At 36.6% G+C, this 20,865-nt stretch overlaps 1 protein-coding gene across 1 annotated transcript; it reads right to left on the reverse strand.

Annotated features, from left to right (window-relative positions):
- Positions 1 to 2,632: 2,632 nt before the first annotated feature.
- Positions 2,633 to 5,767, reverse strand: LOC108359562 (uncharacterized). Its single transcript, XM_017611474.1, has 3 exons — positions 4,557 to 5,767; positions 4,011 to 4,472; positions 2,633 to 3,930 (listed from the first exon to the last, which is right to left on the reverse strand). The coding sequence occupies exons 1-3, from the start codon at positions 5,332 to 5,334 to the stop codon at positions 3,509 to 3,511; spliced, it is 1,662 nt and encodes a 553-aa protein (XP_017466963.1). The 5' UTR covers positions 5,335 to 5,767; the 3' UTR covers positions 2,633 to 3,508.
- Between the last annotated feature and the right edge of the window lie 15,098 nt (positions 5,768 to 20,865).

Raw genomic sequence — 20,865 nt, forward strand, 5'->3', positions numbered from 1 at the left:
ATATAGTCATATGTGGGCGGTATCACGCCCATTTTCCGAAATTCCAAATAATGTTACTTCTTTCCAAGGGATTGTTGTTAGTATCAATTTTGAGTAAATTAGCGTCTATAAATTTCGAAATATCGAAGTTTCAAGCATTTATGAAATTTACCGTTATATGAAAAGTGGCCGTAATTTTGGTCCGATTTCGATAATTTGGTCCGATTTCGATAAATTTCTTTTATGTGGCAAGCGAAATAATCATGCCGAGTTTGGTACACATTGGATGAACGGTTACCAAAATTCTACCATAAATTTATTTCTTGATAAATAATTGTTGCAAGCATCACTTTTGAATAAATTAGCTTTAATATTTACTGATTTATCGAGTAATTCGTATTTCTCTAAATTACCGTTATATGGGATGTGGGCGTGGTTATTGTCCGATTTTAAAAATTTTGTATTGTAAATATCAATTTTTAGTGAATAAGGTTCAGCAGTTACTAAAATACCGCAGTTTTCGTATTTCTGAATCTGAAAACTACCATTATATGAGATGTAGGCGTGGTTATTGTCAGATTTTGCCCATTTTCAACACCGCCCGTCCTACGCCCGAAAGAAGTACCTAAACTTACCAAGTTTCGTTAAGATATCTCAATTTTTACTCGAGTTATCGTTGGCGCAGATCGCGGACGGACAGACAGTCACCGCTTAATCGATTTCTCTTTTCATTCTGATCATTTATGTATACATTTGTCTATATGTATCTCGATTCTTTTTGCCTGTTACAAACAACCGGTATGCGAACAAAGTTATAATACCCTTGTGCACATGTGCGCTCGGGTATAAAAAGTTTAGCGTAATCGGTTTTATTTAAACACTTATGTCGAGAGAAAATTTTGGGTGTAAAAAAATGTTTTTGGGTATCCGCTAAAAACCGCCAAATCGCGTTTTTTGCTATAACTTTCTTATTTTATATCCGATTTTTAAAATCTTTATGTTGCTGAAAAAGTCTCGCTCAGGACTATAATTGGGTCTTCAAACCCGTTTTAATTTATACCTTAAATTTGGAATTACTATCCCTAGATTATTATTCAAAAAACGATGACGACCTTGCTAAAAAGGTTTAGGCTTTATTAAAATACAGTCCAGAGCGAGGCCTTTTCGGTAACATAAAACATTTGAAAAATCGTAGAGCAAATAAGATAGTTATAGCAAAAAATGCGATATACCGATTTTAGTGGGTGCATAAAAAAATGTCAACACCCAACATTTTTTTTTCGACATTAGTATTCAAATAAAACTGACACACGCTAAACTTTTTTTCGTGATACGCCTTAATGTACATAAATGCTTGGTAGATATGCGGATATGCATTGCATATGGAAGTGCTTGTAAATGTGTGCTTACGTAGGTGTGCATGTTGGTGATATGAACAAGTCATCATCTAGGGTATAACTACTCTTTTAGACGTAAGAGCGGAAGTGTCAGTAGTCATCACCGTTTGTCTATCCCAAATGACTCGAAATGGATGCATCTGGTGTCTTCATTTTTGGCCGAAAGGCATAGAGGAGAATGTGTTGAAAGGGTAGAATAATATGCATAGCTATAAGTAGATTAATTTTCATGATATTTCTTTGGCTAGTAAGCAAGAGGGTGCACGAAGGAGCTTGTAAATTTTAATTAAATTGGCTATTGTTTCATGAATTCCTCCTTCTTCTCAAAGTCAAAATTCGTAGAAATAAACTAATGAATAGAACTTTCATATCCTAAAATTACTATGACAAGTTCGAAATCTTATAATATTTAGTAAGAAGTTCAACAATATTAAATTATAAATACAGTTATTCACTATTCATTAATACCTCCCTGTAATTTCTTATACGAGTACAAGGTGCTTCTTCAATTATAGAAGATAATTCGGCCAACAATAACCTTCTTCTGCATAACACAGCACTCTCTCTGCTTCAATTAAAGTAAACTTATGTTCATACATACCAAAGGAAGGCATAATTTGATTTGATACATATATATGTCGTCGTTTAAAGTACAAAACCGCATATCGTGATTCTGCAAAACCGCGTAACTGACATTGGCTGCCAAAAATTGGATTTGCTCAGACAAGCTCTTGGCTCAATCCTTATCCATTAGTCCTGAAATATACTAGGCAGATATGTGATTGCTTTATAAAAAAGAGAACCATTTTGAGATATTAGAAAAATTATTTCTACAACTTCACATACGCGGTTTTGCATTTTGTTGATACGCGGTTTTGCACTTTAAACGACGATGTATTTAATTACACAGTGCTACAAAAAAACAAAATTGAATACACTTTTGAAGCGACCTAGTAGAGATTGTTCATCTGGTCGAGTTATCCACGAAACACCCTTCAAAGGATTTGTAACACCCCCAAAATCTGGATTTAAGGCCAAAAAACCGTTTTTTCAGAGTTTTCGTTGAAAAAAAAATCATTAAAAATCTTATTTTCAACCGTTTTTTAAATTCTCAATGGTTTTGGGCAGAGAATTGTTGACACTTTCGAAATATATACAGTGTTTTGTTCATTTGAGAGGGGTATGAGATGTTTTTCACGCGAGAAGTTGAATTTTTTGAAAACTTTTTCGGTTTTTCCGGTTTCGACGTAATTTTTTTGCCACTAATTGACAATGAATGAACTTCTTTGGGCATGTGTCATCGAGAGGCATTCACTACTTAATTACACAAGTGTTTTTTTTTGGGAAAGGACTTCAAGTTTTCAAGATATGCAGCATAATCCAAAATCAAATTTTTTGGTCTCAAGCGCCCTACAGGGGTACTATGTATTAGAAGGCGGGTCGATTTGAAAATCACCCAAGTGACAAGGAAAATCGTATTTTAGGGATCAAAATAAGATACTTTGCCGAAGGAAGCATACCTCTAAAACCAATTCTGATGTCCCGACTTCGTACTTTTGACCTTGAGCGCCAAAGCTTGAAAAATCCTAAGTTGACCCATTTAGAGTGCCCCAATCGTATTTAAATGTATGACCGACCCCCACTAACTTTGTAGGGCCGACCCACCCATGCCAGTGGAACCCCCCCTAAGACCCCACCTGTGGGGTTCCCCATACAAAAATTTCACAAAAACCCCCATTTTTAGCATTTTACATGAAAAAATCATTGCACGACAGCCAGTTATCTTTTTAACTCAATGTTAATTTGAAAAGTTGTCTAAACCGTACGAGTTTCAGCCTTCATTTAATGTTAACTCTAAGTCAAAAATATAAATTTGGCTGCGCAAGTGAACCTTTAGATAGCAAACAGTCGTTTTTAGCGATAGTTAGATTGATAACATATATATTTTTCATAAAATTTTGCACTCATTAGAACACTTTATACAAAACAATGGGAAATGTTTAACAATGGTTAAGATGTTAGCTAATTACTTTTGGAAGCTTATGTAGAAATGGGATGCAAAATGTCAATCAAGATACAAAAAAAAAACCACTTTAAGATGCTCGCTAACTACATACCTCAACCAATTCGAATTAAAAATGTTTCCTGGATCTTTTGCGCTTATAATACAGGTCGTCGGTTTCACGTTTGAGCGACCAGCAGTAATTAGCGATCATCTTAACGTGGTTTTTTCCAGCAAAGCGCTTTTCTATTGCCGAGATTTCCTGGTGAAATCGTTCACCTTGCTCGTCGCTAAACTGACCCAGATTATCCGGGAAGAAATCCAAGTGAGAGTGCAAAAAATGTATCTTGATTGACATTTTGCATCCCATTTCTCCATAAGCTTCCAAAAACTCTTGAACCACTTCCTTATAATTAGAACTTCTTTCATTTCCAAGATAGTTATGACATAAAGAGATAAAACTCAGCCATGCTCTCTTTTCTACTTCGTTCAGTTTTTCGACAAAATTCTCATCAATCATCAGCTTGCGAATCTGGGGTCCGATGAAAATGCCTGTAAAGTAAAGAATTAAAATGGTTGCAGATGCGTTTTCGAAAAAATTAATAGTCGGCAAATTCTTCGAAAGTAGGTACCTTCTTTTATTTTAGCATCACTTAGTTTGGGAAAAACTGTTTCCAGGTGCAGAAATGACTCGCTGTTTTTGTCGAGTCGTTTTACAAATTGTTTCATGTAGCCCAACTTTAGGTGCAATGGCGGCAAGATAATGTTATCAGGTTTTACTAATGGGATATTGAGAACATTTTTAATTCCAATTTGAAACCCCTTTCTCGGAGGCCACACGCTACACTTGTAAGGATCCTTGGCACGACTGTCCCATTCGCAGAAATAGCACGGATGCTTAGTGTAGCCTCCTTGCATTCCCAGAAGTATTGTCAGAACTTTGAGGTCTGAGACAATTTGCCATTGATGTTTATTGTAATTGATTAATCGTAAAATCTTTTCCATCGTTTGATACGTCTCTTTCATATCAGTAGCGTATGCTATTGGAACTGTTGGCAACTGATTCTCGTTGTGAATTAATACTACTTTCAGACCTACGAATTTCGTGAATTAAACGTAAATTTTTTAATATTGCTTAATTTTGGTTTTCTCACACTTATGATAAATAAAATACTTACTTTTGCAAGAACCGTCCAGAAATAATCGCCAATCTTTTGCGCAGTACACGTGATCGAAGGCAGCAAACAATCCATCCACATCAACACAATATACAAGTTTATTGTCTATATCATCAGCCTTAAAAACTTCTTCGAATGACGATAAGTCTAAGTTTCGTGTGAATGTCACTTTAAAGTCATCATCCACTACATTCCACTGCTTTATTCGTGAACCCAGGATCTCTGTTTCTCTATAAGACAGATTCAAATCTCGACTAAGATCACTATAATCTTGGCTAGATATAAAATGTCGTTCCTTTACTACTGCCCGATTTGGAACATACGACGAGTCCTCATTTTTTTCAATCGGGAACTCGCTGCAAGGGTCTGCTTGTCCGTTTGCAGTTGGCTCCCCTGTGTTTTCTTTCGGGGTTGGTCTCGATACAGTCAACACATTAGCATATTTTATGAGATTGCGAGTTTTGTAGTGATGGCCAACGGTATCTGTTTGGCAGAAGTAGCAATCTTTCGACTTGTGATACGGTTGATAATGCCAAGTCATGGGAGTCTCAAATAACAAATGCTGGTTATAACACTTACCGGATTTCACTTTCTTCAGTACTGCAGAGCACGTCGAGCAAACACTTTCGGGTTCATACCAAGCACTTTCAACGTATGAGAGTTTAAACAAGTCGTTGAAGGAGTGAACCACTGCTTGATTCTTTTTAAACTCCGAGCGATGTGGCTTGTCAACAAACAAGCCACACACGTAACAAAACCGGTTGCGTTTATCACACATTTCAATTTTTTTGGAGCGAATGATCCCGTGTAATTAATTACGCGAAGTTTATTAAGAATATGACGTTTTAGTGACTGCATTAATGACCAGATTCGCAATCTGACGATTGATGAAACAAGTAGAAAATACAGCTGAGTTTCATCTCTATGGGTAATAGCTATCTTGTAAATGAAGAAAGTTCAATATACAAGGAAGTGGTTCAAGAATTCTCGGAAACTAATTTAGAAATTGTATGCAAAATGTCCATCAAGATCCATTTTTGGCATTCTCATTTGGATAATCTTGGTCAGTCTAGCTACGAACTAGGTGGCCGATTTCATCAGCTTTACAGGAAAAAATTGTATTCATATCGGTATCGTTTCTCAGTTCAAAGTCAGAAATAATGCCATAAAAAAGGTTGCAGAAAACGCCCAAAGTCTCGAATTAGTAGTATATATTTACCAAACCCTCATTCTATATCAAGTATATGATAAACATTAAAAATAAAAGTGCATTATTGCTCTGTTAAACGAAGATTAATTGGACAAACCGACATATCTCGACTTAGGTCATTATTGTTTGCGACCACTGATATATATGTTTTTAATCTAACTATCGCTAAAAATGACTATTTGTTACTTAAAAAACCATCAATGTCCTTAAACTTAACCAATTTCTTAACTTACGCACAGTACCCCTATAGGACGTTTGAGACCAAAACATGAAATTTTGGATTATGCTGCATAACTTGAAAACTTTAAGTCCTTTCCAAAAATAAAAAAGTGGTATAATTAAGTAATGAATGCCTCTCGATGACACATGCCCAAAGAGGTTCATTCATTGTCAATTAGTGGCAAAAAAATGACGTCGAAACCGGAAAACCGGATGAAATTTCCAAAAATTTCAACTTCTGGCTTAAAAAACATATCATACTTTTTTCAAATGAATAAAACACTATATATATTTCGAAAGTGTCAACAATTCTCTACCCAAAACCGTTGAGAATTTTGAAATCGGTTGAAAATTGGTTTTTTAATGAATTTTTTTTTAAGAAGAAACTGAAAAAACGGTTTTTTGGCCTTAAATCCAGATTTTGGGGGTGTTAGAAACTTTTTAATGGCCGTTTCGTGTATAACTCGACCAGATGAACAATCTCTGCTAGGTCGCTTCAAAAGTGTAAAATGGCTGTCGCACTGTGTTATCAGTGTTCTATTATTAACCAATATGGGAATTTAAAATCTGTTGTCAAACAATTATGTGACTCTCAATGTACTTAAGTACAGGACTGCTGGTGTTCCATTGGTTGTAGGCCAAGAGCTAAGGAGATTTCCATATTTTTCCTTTTTTAATAATATTATTATTCGGTCGTTACAGTTTTTCTAACCGTCTGGCCGACTTTATTCCTAATTTGTGGTGTGCGTTCTAATATTATAACCCAAATGGAGGAACCTACAGTTTTACTCCACCTCCGAACGGTTTTTGCAATTCGGCGTGATTCTTGCAAAACTGCGCATAGTCTGATGAAGAGATGTGGTGATCTACGAAATAGCTGCTATAACTTCTACCGCTTAGACTTTGTTACTTTTTAAATTTTTCCTAATAAACAATCGAGGTACAAAGCTCAATAAAAATATTAAAAATAAAATTGTACTGTTGATTGCGGTAACACTGGTTATAGATTTGTTAAATGTTGGGCATGTTCAGAAGGCGCAACAGCTCAGTAACTGTTGCGATTGCACCTTCTGAACGCGTTGCACTTCTGATCAACTGAACAGTTGCGTGTTAGCTGATCGTAATATTTTTATGATCATTTGAGACAACATGTTGTGTGTTTTGAATTTGGCAGCTAATGTATCAAGCCGTTCAGAAGGCGCATTATGATCACTGATTTTTTTTAGCAACGGTTGCGCTCAACTTCTGCGCCTCTGAACCTACCCAATTATAATAAAAAAAAAAACGATATATGTATGTATAAGAAAAGGTGCACCGGAATTTTATTTTCTGCCACGTGTTTTCTCGTCATTGTCGTAAGGTTAGCCCTAGTTGCCGTAGTTTTAGCCCTAATTACCGTTGAAAAGCTCATACTAATCATCCTAGATATTCGGCGTTTTCCGTCGCCCGTCTTCATTTCGCAGAATTTTTTTTTTCGAATACTTTTAAGGACGCCTCAACGCATGAAAATTGAGATACACGAGTATTTTTTTGCATTATTGAACTTATTTATAAGAAGTGATTAAACGCAGGAATTATTCAAAAGTGAAAAATGTACAAACATTCCGTAAAAGTGTTTGATTATATTTTAGGAAAATTAAGTTTTTATTTTTGTCGTCCATATTGGATTCTCATCAACGTATGTAATTCTATTACATAGCGTACTAGGGCATCTAAGCCATTTTAAAAACTGTTTCAGTTTAAAACTATGTGTTGATGAAAATGCGTAGTTGGTAGCTGTCAGAAATTTTGACACCATGAATTGACGCTAATTGTTAATTTCATTTAAAGCGAATAGTCCGGTCAGAGTCCTGTACTCGAACGACTGAAGTGTGTAAAACGGAGCAGTAGTGAGAGTAACAGTGCAGCAACATCACAACGACAACAAAACGCTATGAACAGTAATTGCAACAACATGCTGCATAAAATATGCAGTAAATAGCGCACATCAACAACAAGATTTATCAGCAACAAAGCGTGAATGCAAGTAAGAACGTTATCGACAACAAAAGAAACAAAAAATGTGCGATAATGGCACGGAAATTAAGTTTAAAACATTTCACGACAGATGGCGCCGGACAACAGGATTTAGCGACAATACTTGAAATGACAACAATCATTGTCATAGCAGCAACAGCAGCAGCAACAGAAGCACCAACAATAGCCATTACGGCAACGATAACTAAACGGATGAGCTCAGTGTGGCGTATGAAAGACGGCTTATGCTCGACAAATGCCAAGCGTGGTTGAGCTCGGTAGTGGCAATGAGTTTGTTCATATTGAAGCTGTCATCAGCCAACAACAAATAACAAACAAGCAAACAACACTGATGATGCCATTGCAGTGAAATGTTAACAGCGGCAGTGCATTACTGTGATGTTGTCATCAACATAATCAACTCATCATCATTTGAATAATTTATTTGGTGACATAATAAAAGAACTTGCTACAAATTAGATGAAGAAGGAGGGAAAGAAAGTATAAAATGAAAATACGTGTAGGTATGAAAGGTGCTTATTTGTGATATTGTGAGTATGAAATTTAGCGGGTCGTGAACTATTATAAACGGTATATCCGTTGAAGGCGTGAGGTTAAAAAATAAAAAGACGCCGACATGGTCATCAGGTTGCCTGCTTATAGAATATTATTTTGGTTGTAAATTGAATAAAATAACCAGATAAGCTCTTGAGGTTATCGATATCGGGGGAGAAGCTCGGCCAAACTCTAACATATTTTGTAAGCGGAAATAGATTATTATTTATTTACCAGATAAGCCGATAACCACCCAATTCATTTCTCTCAAGCTTTAATTAAGTTTCACCTGTGTACGTACACATAAGAGGCATTCGTTTTCATTTCGGACACGGAGTGTATTCCTGTCATGAAAAACCGCTTCTCATAAAAATACAGTCGCTGTTCGGAGTCAACGACGCACATAGGAATATTTGTACAGAAAACCAGGTCGAATGTCAGATTTACCAATTTTGGCAAAAGTCCATAAACATACTATTCCTAAAGCTAAATAACCGACCTATTGAAAGGATGTAAACTGTCCCCGCTGCTGTCCCTTTGACACACGTCAACATGAAAACTGTCAATGTGGTGATCGTTGTTTTTTGTTCTCCAAGCTTTCAGTCGTTCTACTTGTTTCTTCGGTAATTGTACTTTAGTGAATACCTATTTCAACGAAATACCTTTTGAACGTGGAAGAAGAAGGTCGTTTCTATCATTCAAAACTAAATATATGTAAATGAATTGCTTTTAATATGACCTTATTTTAGAAAACTTATAATCGCTGCATTTTGATTTGTTTTTTGTAAATAACAATTTTAAATATTGGTATTTTTTGCCTGTTAAGGTTTGTAAGTGTTTGGTTCCTTGAAATGTATGTTACTAAATCCATGATACAAAAAAGTAGGTAGTTTCAATAAACAATTTTTGAGGGATAATGATTTTTTTTTGTATTTTCATAAATTGTGAGTATTATCAACGGCCTTGCCACTTTGATAATATTAAAACAATAAATCGGAGTATTTTCTTTCCCATATTCATACTAATAATATCTAATAATATTTCAAATCAAAAACCATTATCAGTGCTTGGTATTTTTTTTACTTACGTAGCTCGCACTATTTTTATTTCAAATATATAAAATTTAAAATTAATCGTAATTGTTCTTTTTATTTAATAATAAAAATCACTCGCGCAATATGCAGTTATTTTTTCGTTTTATTATTTTGAATGCAATCTTGCGATTTAAGAATCTAATTCTAAAAATGTTCTTTTCAAATAAAACCTTTTTATAGTTTGGTTCGAATTTACTTTAAAATTTCTCATCAGATTTTGCAAAAAATTAGGCTTGTGATTAGCGTATCACCATTAACTTTCACAAATTTTGAATTTAAAATTCCTTATGTATGCAAAAAACCTGAAGTCGGCTTGAACAGACCGCCCTCCAATAAACAATTAACACATGTGGTATAATTTTTATCACTTTCTTCATGCGTTCTGAAACCCCATTTTCGATATTATGTACCCGGCATAATTTTCAAGTCCATCATATTCCACACCTTTGAATGTACTGATAAAATCTTCTGCTTAAAAAAAAAATATTTCTTCTAGTGATCAGGTTGCATGAATTTGATGAAATGTCATAATTTTATTAAAAGTTGAATGGCTAACAACAACAACGAATGTCATTAACTGGAACTACCTTCTTTTTTGTATCATGACTAAATCTATCGTTGAGCAATCAAACGAAAAATAAATTGCTCGCATGTGCTCCATTTTTATTTTCCAAGGACGAAAAACAATGAGTCGTAAGGTTGTAATTTTATTTTTTTTGCAGAAATTTTCAATGTCTAGTTATAAGGAGATTCGATTGTCGCATTGTTGAAAAGCTTTAAGCCAGGCCTTTAATTTGGTAAAAATTACGTAATGATCGAAAACTATTTGTCAAAGATCTATTCAAAAAACTCAATCCATAGCCAGTTTTTTCTTACTTTTTTCTTCATCTGTAAAAATAACTTAAAAATATAAGAAAAGGAATGCCAAAAACTGAAATCGCCGGTCAACAGCTTTCACCTTTATTTTAAAGTACTCTCTAATCGGCTTCGGCGAGAACGATTGTGTCCTTAGATCAATTTACCGTATTCTTTCTTTTTATTATTTTTAAGTTATTTATCTAATTGAAATCGAAAAGAATTAAAAGTTAACAACATGTCGAACATGTCGACGTAAATATGTTCTAGAAAAACGGATGATGGATTTTTCTGAAAAAGTTTTTTTATTATTTGGCGCTGTAACCGCCTAACCGATTTTTGCCGAGTTCAGCAAAGCACGCCAGTCGTTTCTCTTCCGTGCCAACTGACGCCAATTGGAAACGCCACGTGAAGCCAAGTCCTTCTTCAACTGATCTTTCCATCGCAGTGGGGGCCTCCCTCTTCCGCTGCTACCACCAGCGGGTTCCGAGTTGAATACTTTCAGCTGGAGCTGGAGCGTTGGTGTCAATTCGAACTACATGGCCAAGCCAGCAGAGCCGCTGTATTTTATTTCGCTGCATTATGTCCATCGTCTGCGGTACTCGCCGTCGCCAATGCGTAAAGGCCCGTAAATCTTCCGCAAAATCTTTCACTCGAATATTCCAAGCAGTGATCGGACTTCTACCACATTGTGGTAGATCTGCCACTTTTTTGAGCATCTACCACTCAAGGTCTGAAATCCACAACATATTCGCATTTTTGAGTAGTTTTATTTTTGCTTGACATAATTATCTTAATTTTAAGAGTAACAACAAGAAGTATATAATACAATATAAGGATATAATATAAGATTCCGCATTCGCGGCGACGATGAAATTTCTCAAGTAAAAGTAAACAAAGCCGAATGGGAGGATAAGATAACTGAAACTTGAAACTCGTTACTCGGGGGTTTTTGGTGTCGCTGGCGGATCCAATATGGCGGAAAAAATTTAAAATTTGTTCGGATTCATGTGAAACTCAAAAATGTAGTTGAAATCGATTACGAATTCGATGTTCGAAAACACCCGAGTAACGAGTTTCAAGCGAATTTGATTATTTCAGAATAGTTTGTCAGATTTAATTTTTTTGTACTTTTTTTGTAAAAGTACCTTTGCTTTGAAGTGAAATTGTGAAAAAACTAATGCAGCTAGATAGCTGTGGTTTATTGCATTAAAAAAAGAGGCCTGTTTACTATACGAGTCGATGAAAAAGTGAAAACCGATTTTTTCTGACCGTAGGTCCCTTTAACCCAAATTGTCCCAGATTAATTTTATTTAGATTTTCTTGCTTTCATCTATATACAGGGTAAAAGTCGCGTTGAAGTAACGGAAAAAATATGACGAAAACTTTGGGAGTAGTATAGTTTTTCCGATATCGGCCGTTGCCATATGGCAACACGGGGCGTATTCCAGATGGATTGTTAGAGGACAGTATTTGGTTAAAATATGAAATAATAGAAACATTGTTTATAACTTTTATTACATTTATTGATAATATATGCATATTCTATGTGCAAAGCGGATGGAGAAGTTAATTTTTAGTATGAAAAGTAGCAAAACATTTCAAACATAAACCCACATCGTCCTCGTCCTATAGTAACGCGCCTTTATGCATGTAAAAGAATGCTGGGAGTCACTTGGGGTTTGTCACCTGCTCTGATGCATTGGTGCCACACAGCAATAGTCAGCCCAATACTGCTCTATGGAGCTTTGGTGTACTGGAATTCCGCAAAAAAGTCCTTATGCCTCGGGCCATTGGCCGATTTGCGGAAAACCGTGCTGCGAACTCCGCACGTAGATTAACGGTCCTAGGGAAATTCAATTTCAGAACCTTTGGGCACCACCTAATTGGGGCGGGAAGCACAAGCAGCACAGACTTCATGGCACCTAGCTTTAAGTGGAAACGACCTTTTTGCACAACGTTTGAAGAGGAGGGATGGCGCAAGGGAATGAAACCTAGCCATAGATTCCTAAACATTTTCACGGACGGCTCTAAAATGGTTATGGGAGTGGGTGCCGGGATTTACTGCCGTGAACTGAACGTCAGGCGGACAGTAAGGCTACCTGACCAATGGTCAGTGACCAATGCAGCATATTTCAAGCAGAGGTTTTCGCAATGAGGATAACTGCAGAGCTAGCCTTCACCGAAACGACAATTAATTCAAAATTAAACCTATTCCAGGCGGCAGTTAAGGCAGGTTCCTCATATAGTATTTCATGCATAAACGTCCTTCGCAGCCGAGAAGCCATTGCCATGCTAGACGCTGACAAAAGCCTACATATCTATTGGGTGCCCGGTCACAAGGGAATCTAGGGTAATGAAATAGCAGATGGGAATGCAAAAAACGCCACCAGTCTTCCCTGGAACAGACAAACTACATTTGCATACTACTTCAACACTTGTACAATGAAATATACGATAATATGATTAGGCAGTTCAGGGCTAGATGGAATGGGTTAACCACTTCAAAACTGCAAAAATACATACAAACGACTTTTGTTTTACACCCGTCTCATAAATACATGATGGTATTTTGCGTTGCCATATGGCAACACGGGGTCAATTTGGGCTAGCGAAAATATCAAAATTTGGTAAAAAGAGGAACAGTTCACATTACGCCCCGTGTTGCAATATGGCAACGGGCTTAAAAAACACTTAAATTATATAACATGCACGATTGTTTTTTATTGTTACTTGTTACCAGTAGAGTCACTAATGTTTTAACTAATATTTTATTACGGCTTTTTTTTTAAATAAAGAAACGCTTTCCATAAATTCACGCTTACTTTTTCGTATATGACATTTTGATGGTTTTCTGCCACTTCTAATTTTGTTTAAAGAACACACTTGCATTACAGTCGATAGATAGCAAGGATCTGACGGAAGCGTAAGCGTTTCGAATGATACAGCTTTAAGGAATTAGTTAACGTTCATATAAGTATTTTGAAGCAAGCGCTTTTTGTTTTACACCCTCTTAAACATGATGTATTTTGCGTTGCCATATGGCAACACGGGGTCAATTTGGGTTAACTTTACGTGTCACATATGCTCTACACTAGCAAGGAAAAAAATTGCCAAAACTCAACGCAATTTTTAGCAACTTCAATTGTGCACTTTATTATACTAAAATAAAGTTTTTTTTTAATTTTGCCATTTAGGTGAAACCTTTCAGAATTTTTTAAATTTTTGTACAAAGTTTGATCCAAACCGAGAGATCACACAGAATTTTTTTAAAGTCCGGTCACTGATTCCAAGAGCGGCCGCATCGGATGTTGTTATTGTCCATGCTTCTGCGCCATATACCAGCACGGGCATGATGAGTGACTTATAGACTTTACTCTTGAATTGCCTACTCAGTAAAAAGTAGCAAAGTAGCACTTGTTGGCTAGAGCGATTCTGCGTTGGATTTCCATGCTGACGTTATTATCGGTGTTAATGCTGGTTCCCAAGTAAACGAAATTCTCTACTTTCTCGAAATTATACCATGGCGCGAATGTGCCGACTGTTTGTTTGATGACAAGAGATACTTCTTCTTGTCCTCGTTTACCACCAGACCCATTCGCTTTGCTTCCTTATTAAACTTGGAAAGGGCAGAACAGACTTTGGCAGTGTTTGTTACCGATGATGCCGATGTCATCGGCATAAGACAGTAATTGCACGCTCTTGCAGTAAATTACTCCCGAGCGGTTTAGTTCTGCAGCTCTTATTATCTTCTCCAACATCAGATTAAAGAAGTCACATGAAAGAGAGTAGCCCTGACTGAAACCCCGTTTGGTGGCGAACCGGTCGGAGAGGTCTTTCCCATTTCTGACGGAGGTGGTATGCTTAACGTCATTTTACACAGCCGCATGAGTCGCCTTCCTTGTGGATTGGGCAGAGCACACTTAAATTCCAGTCGTCGAGCATGCGTTCATCTCACCATATTCTGCATAACCTCGTCGTACCTCGTCATAGTCAGGCGGTAGAACGTCGGCGGTTCTTCTTCTCCACAACTTATTGCGGCAAATACGTCTCGCTTCACTCTTCGGATCCCTATAGCGGTCCCACACAGCGCGCGTTGCGCCCGATCGCAGCGTGGCCCTGTAGGCGGCGTCTTTTATCTCTGCAGCTTCCTGACACTCTTCATTGTACTTGTTTTTCTTTCGGGCTCGCTGAAATCCGACTACTTCTTCGGCGGCGGTACTTAATGAGCGGGAAATGTGGTTCCACTGCTCGCATGTGTCGCTTTGTTGAAGAGTGCGCTCTGAGAGCAGGTGAGAGAGTCGAGTAGCGAATGCATTGGCTGTTTGTTGTGATTGCAGCTTTTCGACGTTAAACTTTCTTTGCTAATTTGGGCTCAAATTTTTTGCAGCATAGAGGCGGGTGCGTATCTTGGCTGCAATAAGATAGTGGCCCGAATCGATGTTTGGGCCTCGGAGTGTACGTCCAAAACACTGAAGGCATGCCTTCTGTCTATCACAACATGATCGATTTGGTTTCTCCTTTTTCGATCCGGACACAGCCACGTATGTAGCTTGATGGATCTTTTCATGCTTGAACCTAGTACTGCATGTTGCGGGCCCCGGCGAAGTCGATCAGCCCCAATCCGTTGTCGGACGTTTCGTCGTGAAGGCTGAATTTTCCAACGGTGGTCCCAAAGATCCCTTTGTTACCCACCCTGGCATTGAAGTCGCCAAGCACGATTTTGATATCATGGCGGGGACAGCGCTCGTACGTGCGCTCCAAGCGCTCATAGAAGAGATACATAGATACCTTATCTCTCTCTTCCGACGGGACATGGGCGCAGATGAGCGAGATGTTGAAGAATCTCGCTTTGATGGGGATTGTGGCCAGACTCTCGTCCACCGGGGAGAACGAGAGTACTCGGGGACGGAGTCTCTCTCCCACCACATATTCAACTCCGAATTTGCGCTCCTTTATATATAGAAGCAGTAGTAGACGTCGCAAGGCCTTAGACATTGCTTACCTTGCCCTGTCCAACACATTTCTTGGATGGCGATGATGTCAGGTTTTGTCCTTAGGAGGACATCAACCAGCCGGGCAGAGCCATCTTCGCCATTAAGTGTCAAGACATTCCAGTTGCATGCCCTCAAATCGTAGTCCTTTAAACGTTTGCCGTGGTCGTCATCATAAGGGGGGTCTCATCCGAGGCTCCATCTCTTTCTACCGTAACCCGAGGCTCCACTCAGGTTGGTCACCGCATCTTGCACATGGGTTGCTCATGTTGGCCAGAGTGCGCGAACGAGGACGCAATAGTTGGGATTGATTATAGCCGTGCAACTGTAGCTGCATACCCAGCGCAACGACTATATCCCATTGTACATTGTGGACTTATGGTAACTGAATATTTCAAAATATTTCACGAAAATGATCCTAAGATAAGTGAAATTAATAATTTTCATTCTATAAATCCCTAATTATGATTAAGTTTCATGTTTTATTTTATTGTTGAGTAGAAAGACACATAAAATAATATTGACCGGTTTTACTATGCAAATAGTCCTCTGTGCACTGGCCAGATTAACCTAGCGTAGCCTCGCAATTAGTCAACGTATATATAGGGTCGAACCACGCCAACTGTGTCAATGATTTTCCATTGATTTTCTGGAAAGTGAAGACAATTGTGGGAATCTGTAGATAATTATAGAACAAAAATACACTTTGGACGGTTTTTCGAAATTGCACTTCGTTTTTGTTTTTTTTTTTGGTATTATAAGAATATTGCAGTTTTTGGGAGAAAAATTCGTAACTCACAACGCATTTGATGAAATTTGATGAAATCTTTTTTGAGAGTTGCTGAAGCTTTTCCCTTTACAATAGAACGATTTTTGAATAAAATTTGCAAAACAAATAATTCTTCAATAACAATAATTTAAACAATTGCAATTATTAATATATTCTAGGCCCGCGATTGCAGTGAAATTTTGGCACATTTTTTTGGAAGTGCAATTTCGAAAAACCGTCCAAAGTGTATTTTTGTTCTACAATTATCTACAGATTCCCACAATTGTCTTCACTTTCCAGTAAATCAATGGAAATTCATTGACACAGTTGGCGTGGTTTGACTCATAAGCATTTTTAAGTGAGCGATTCTTGTTTTAAATTATGGCTGTGTTGGATATCCGGTAGATATCCGTAATCCGGATTATCCGGCCATTTTTCTGTTATCAGACCATCCGGCCGGATTTCCGGATTTCTATTATAGAAGATTCAATTAAAAATCTAGTTCACTTTTTTTTTGTATTTCTGTCATAAACTTAAAAAAAATAAAAGGGGTGGCTGTAAACACTTTTCCATTTCTCCATCGTTTCGCTATCCACATCACTACAAAAACTGGAATCAGCATCAGAGCCTTTGGCGATTTCCTCAATGCATTGGCAAATATCCTGGTGAGCTTACTCTTCAATAGAAGCTTTCACTAGAGTTTGGCCTTTTTCATATTCCATGCTAATTGATTAATTATTTTTTTTTTTAATTAGTTCACCATCTACCCAGTCTTTAGATTTATTGATGTCCACAAAACGAGTTTTGAAACGTGGGTCACAATATATTACAACAATGAAGAATTACAGGGAGATACGGGAAGCGGGACGATATGTAAACGTGTATAATAGTCAGGGTTGGGCACGCTGCACTAAATTTTTAATGCACTAATCATTTCATTACTACCATTCGTGTAGTGGTAGTGAAATTTAAAATGCATTAGCACTAAGTGCATAGTGGTATTGAGACATTGGTTTCACTACCGCTATGCACTTAGTGGAAATGCATTTCACTACTACCCACTATATAGTTAGTGGCTATAAATTTTTGAACAAACCTGTTGTAAGGAAATGGTTATTAAAATCAATGATCGCCAATTTTCCTAAATTCGTAAACTAGTGTAAATAGATAGTGATACTGCAAATTCTATTTCACTGTCACTATGTGGCGCTATTGAAATTTTAATTGAACTTTCACTAACCATACACTCCGTTGCATAATTATAAATCCAGTACAAAAGTCTTTCAAACAGCCGTCACAATCAAGATAGCTAACTATGACTTTTGCATGGTAAGAGCACTCTTAAAATAGATTGGTTAATTTTTTATAATCATAACCTTACTTAAAAGAAATAAAAAAATCTTACAACTAATTGTTGCGAAACTATAAATCCAAAAAAAAATCCCAATAAAATGAGTAAAACATGCAAATATGTCCTTCTAATACTCTATTTGCGCTCCATTGACTCTTGCAAAATCGCCAATTTAAGCCATATAACGTTTGCAAATTGGCGATCATCAACATAAACTTTCTTTGGCAGTATTCTCTACTAGGGAAAAATCGATACAAGTAAATCCAAGTACATACTCGATACTTTTCTCAATTTATCAAATAGTTTTTAACCGACTTCCAAAAAGGAGGAGGTTGTCAGTTCGTCGGAATATTTTTTTTTTTTTTTTTTTTATGTATGTTACCGCATAACTTTGGACCACGTCAACCGATTTCGATAATTCTTTTTACTACATACTTTTTCCTGCAATCCAAGTAGGTATCGAAAAAAAGTACTTGTATCGGAAGCGCAAAACTTATTTTGCTTCAGCATCTTCTTTGAAAAGCAACCCAGTAGAGAAATGGGAAGTTATGCACACTACATTTCCGCAACTATACAAGCAAGCCCGTATATACATAACGGTTGTTGGGTCATCTGTCGCTTGCGAGAGGTTTTTTTCAAAAACAGGTACAACTAATAGGCGTGTTCTAAAATTCGAAAATTTGAAATCAACTTGACTTCGATAATGTTTTCGATGGTTTAACCCTTAAATTTACAAGACTCGTATTAAAATTATTTATTTCATATCGCTGCTGCTTCTTTTACGGATTTCAATTAGAATATTCACTCTTTTCATCATATATAATTAATAAATATTTGGCAAATCGAGTCAAGTTCTAAGTTTCGAATCTCAGAACATTCCCGTATATCAAAATTTCGAAACCGCCTTTCATGAAAACACTTGGAAAAGTAGATTTTTTTGGGGAAATATAACAAAAAAGGATTCGCTATTTTCTTAAACTTATTTTATATGAACAAATTTTATCTATTAATCCTGTAAAAATGTATTCTATTGTTTTTGCATGGAAAAGTATTAGAAGATAAATAATCTTTTAAAAATGCTTATTTTTTTTCGGAAAAACTTTCATAAACTTTGAAAAAACTGCAAAATCGTAGTTCTATGTACAAGTACCCGATACCTTTCCGATACTGAGTAGGTATCGATACCTAATATGACATTATATGTTAAAATATAAAACGCTATCTAGATGTTTAAAATAAAACATAAGCAGTTGTAAAGAAAATATTCGAAGAGCAACAAAGTTTAAAAGAAAATGCGAAGTTTAGATCCACATGCACGAGAGAAAATATTAAAGAATTTCGCAATTTCTTTTTGGTCTCAATTTGTCTTTCCCTAAGGCAAATTTTTATCACTGAGTCGTTAAAAGTTTTAAAATTGTGGAAATTTCAGCCCACCCTAATGTGCATGCAAATATACTGATCTCCCATCTCATTAAGGTATTCATTCATTAAAACAAGAACTTACCTTAGAATATAGAAGCAAAACGTTAGTTTAACAGTTGTCGAATAAATTATAAAACACCAACAATTTAAACATTGAAATTCAGATGCAAAAATGCAAGTTTTTATATTATCGCGCTTGATAATCTTCCAAATCAAATCCCACCTCTCCATACAATTTAATTTAAATTTTCTAGTTGGTATTATTTCGTCTTCATCAGGCATATTTATAACCTAATTTTTGAGCATTTTTAAGTATAGCGATAAAAAATAATTTAAATGATAGTTAGTTTCTAGAACATGGTAGGTACCCATGGAAAATTCCATCATGTTTTTTGAAGTGATTTTTAATACATGTACTTATGTACATACATTAATTTTTCACCTAACTGTACATTTTTTAAGGATACCAGATTCTCACAAATCGGATCTTAGATAAACTGGGCCAACCTTACCTGCGCTAACGTAGTAACTCTAACTTATGATTCCCTGCTCATTTAACAGGTTATCCATTAGACGATTTTATATTTGCTGCTCAAATTAATTTGCATACAAAACTAGTAGTATCTTTCTTATTGCTGCTACTTTTCGATGAAACTTTTTCATATTAATTGCCGCCTCATTAGATTTCACTTAAGCTCGCATTTGTAACTAGGCAACCACTTTTTTGTCTGCGCCTTGGAAATTAGTTGAAAATTATAACAACAATTAATAAACACTTTCCGTCAAATCCAAGGCAATCCCTGCCACCACTACTGGTCGCTGCTGTGTAGAAGCCACAAACATAAATTGGCAAAGTGGTAAAAAGGAAAAGAAAAAACATCGAGTTTACTAAAATGAATTAAAATAAAGAGACGGCAAAACTTTCGCTACAAACTAAGCGCAAAATGCGTTTACAGCTGCAACAGCAGAAAGGAATGTAGTTTGAGAACATTTTATAATTTTTTATTTTCATTATTTTTCATGTTGCTACCACCATTGCTACTAGTCGCCGCTACAGTTGTACAGACTTTTCACTAATTGGCAGCCAATTTGCATTAAATGACGTAGGAACATATCTACAAATATACAGCCAAGCAAATAAAGTCAAGCCTGAATGGCACTAACGCTCGCACACCACTTTACTCACACACACACAAAGGTATAGGTATGTGTATATGTAAATATGTGATTGTCCCACCAATAAAACCTTAGAGGCGGAAAGTTGTTGTTGCAAGCTACAGGAATTATTTTGTTAATTTAAGCCAAAGCGAAGAGGCGAAACTTTTGCCTGCACCTACACCGAGTGACGACAAACTGCCGCTGGCGGAAAGGACTATTCGATACATAAACATTCAAACACATTTAGTTTGAAAGTTTGTGTGCAGCAAATTCGTTCGCAAAACTGACGACAATCACCAAAGCGCCGTTAAGAGGCAAGAAATTTTTGAATGAGTTGAGCTGGAATTGGAGAAGCTTAGAGAAAACACTTCGAAGTCATATGAAAGCGCTGGTCAGGCTGAAAAGTGGAGGCGCTCAGTACAAGTGGGCGTTTATAGCGTAAATCAACAAAGCAGGATATCCACTTGAAAATTTAGAAATACTGTATTATTTGAAAAAATAAAAAATTAAGGCTAAGCAAGAAATGCATTGCAAGGAGAGTTTGAGCAGCGCGTACTAGTAGGAGAACGTAGTAGGAGAACGTATGAAGAGAAGGTGAAATGCCCAAAGTGGAGAGCGCAATGAAAGTCGAATTGGCAGCATTGGCAAACTTTTTAATGGGCAAAC

This window comes from Rhagoletis zephyria, unplaced genomic scaffold (genome assembly GCF_001687245.7).
Source record: "Rhagoletis zephyria isolate East Lansing unplaced genomic scaffold, Rhagoletis_zephyria_1.1 Rzeph_scaffold_00410, whole genome shotgun sequence".
In the NCBI taxonomy this organism is placed as follows: Eukaryota; Metazoa; Arthropoda; class Insecta; order Diptera; family Tephritidae; genus Rhagoletis; species Rhagoletis zephyria.

Coding starts and splice junctions, on each gene's coding strand:
- LOC108359562 (XM_017611474.1), bottom strand. CDS start 5,334: ATGTGTGATAAACGCAACCGGTTTTGTTACGTGTGTGGCTTGTTTGTT. Junction 4,473..4,556: donor TCTGGACGGTTCTTGCAAAA/GTAAGTATTTTA, acceptor CGAAATTCGTAG/GTCTGAAAGTAGTATTAATT. Junction 3,931..4,010: donor TGATGCTAAAATAAAAGAAG/GTACCTACTTTC, acceptor TTTACTTTACAG/GCATTTTCATCGGACCCCAG.